At 42.7% G+C, this 1,706-nt stretch overlaps 1 protein-coding gene across 1 annotated transcript; it reads right to left on the bottom strand.

Moving 5' to 3' along the window:
- Positions 1-485: 485 nt before the first annotated feature.
- On the bottom strand, positions 486-1,316 carry LOC121046038. The gene has a single exon (XM_040499668.1). It carries the CDS (start codon positions 1,314-1,316, stop codon positions 486-488), a length of 831 nt encoding a protein of 276 aa, XP_040355602.1.
- Between the last annotated feature and the right edge of the window lie 390 nt (positions 1,317-1,706).

The raw sequence follows: 1,706 nt of genomic DNA on the forward strand, positions 1-1,706 counted from the left end.
AACTTCTAGGAGATTTCAAAACAATATGTTGTGTCTGTTTTCCTGCCTGTTTGCAAACACCTGTGCGGGTACTCTTTCTCTGAGGGTTTACTTTATGTTTTAAATAGATTAATCCAGTTCGGGACGTCTTAAATACGTTTGAGATATCCAACCTTCTAGACGGTACCCATTTAGGGCTAGCGAATAATTTGCCCGTCTATTCAAAGGGCACGTTGAGATGTGTGGGCCCGTGTCGGGTCGAGCGGGCGCCCGTATCAAACCGGTTCCCGTATCCCATAATCACGTTTGATCCAAACGGGTTGACAAGTTTGCCACCCGTTTGATTTTCAAATGTCCTTTTGTTTTTCAGTAGAGCATATGACTTTTTTAGCGCCTAGGCAGGCGTTCCGTTGAGCTAGGTCTTAATGCCACACCCTGTACATATTGAATTCATAATTTACCCGCCATCATATTTTGACAGCAAGCGTTTAACACCGTGCTTCCTCCTAGTAGAATAAACGAAGCCACTTGCCTATTATCATGGAGTTGCAGCACCAAAGAGGCAGACAAGCCAGCCCCACGATAGCCCAGCATGGAGATATTGCGTCGACACCAAGGTAGTCAGCCATGAGGACAGATTTCATTGAAGTGATGAACGCGCTAAACATTGCTGTGCAAAGGCACGCAACGTGGACGCATGAAAACGAACTGGCGTGAGGTAGAAGCAGCACTGCGCAGGCCAACATACAAAGGGTTATCGCCACTAGAGTGCTGCGATTTACCACTTTTCGATCTGCAATGATAGAAATGACCACGCGTCCAAGCAACTCGGTTATAGAGTAATATATCACTAGTGATTCCGCCGCAGTAAGAGAAAAACCTTTGTCCATAACGTAGTCAACGATGGTTGTTTGAAAGGTGAGTCTAGTATAATCTCCAAGGACCGAGTATACGATGATCACATAAAATAAGGGTTTTCGAAACAGCCTCATTGACTTCCTCGCAGTCACGTGTTTGAATGAACTTGGAGGTTCAGAAAATGAATGTCTATGGGGAAAGGAGCTTTCCTGCTTGATGTTTGTATCAATCCAACTGATTTGAGGACAATCTTGATGCTTATAAAAAGTTTCTTTAGGTTTCTTCCATTGAGGTTCTTTTAATGGAATGACGAGCGCAGTAGAGTTCATCATAATGGCCCCACATAACAAAAAGATACTCCGAAAGCCATACACTTCTTGGATTATTACGAGTACTCGCGCAAAGATTAAGGATGACAAGGAGAATCCTGCGAAAATGATTCCACTGGCAATGCCCCTGTACTGGTCAAAGTACATCATGGTGATGATCCCGAGAGAAACTGTGAAAATCCCCAAGCCGGTACCTGAAAAAAAAATAATTGTCACTACTAAGTGTTTTTTAAATTTATTTTACCCTCAAGGTATGGGGGCATTACATAGGTGAGTGGGAAATAAAATATGGAAAAAAGAAAGCACAATCGGAACAACATAAATTCTCAAACGGTAGGGAACTGGTAGATAGCTATACTAGCACAAAAAGTCTGTAGTCAAAGATTGTTATTAGTGACGTACGTAAACGATTACAATCATTGGAAGTTTTAGGAGTGAAGGATGAAAAAATAAATTAGAGCGGCACCACGGGATACCGAATTTGTGACGATGATCAATGTGTAAGAAACATTCCCACGAGGGACTGAGTGGCCCTTGCTA

This window comes from Ixodes scapularis, unplaced genomic scaffold (genome assembly GCF_016920785.2).
Source record: "Ixodes scapularis isolate PalLabHiFi unplaced genomic scaffold, ASM1692078v2 PGA_scaffold1__304_contigs__length_218370807, whole genome shotgun sequence".
Classification (NCBI taxonomy): Eukaryota; Metazoa; Arthropoda; class Arachnida; order Ixodida; family Ixodidae; genus Ixodes; species Ixodes scapularis.

Excerpts from the sequence above, each read along its gene's own strand:
- LOC121046038 (XM_040499668.1), bottom strand. The coding sequence starts at position 1,316 with ATGATGTACTTTGACCAGTACAGGGGCATTGCCAGTGGAATCATTTTC.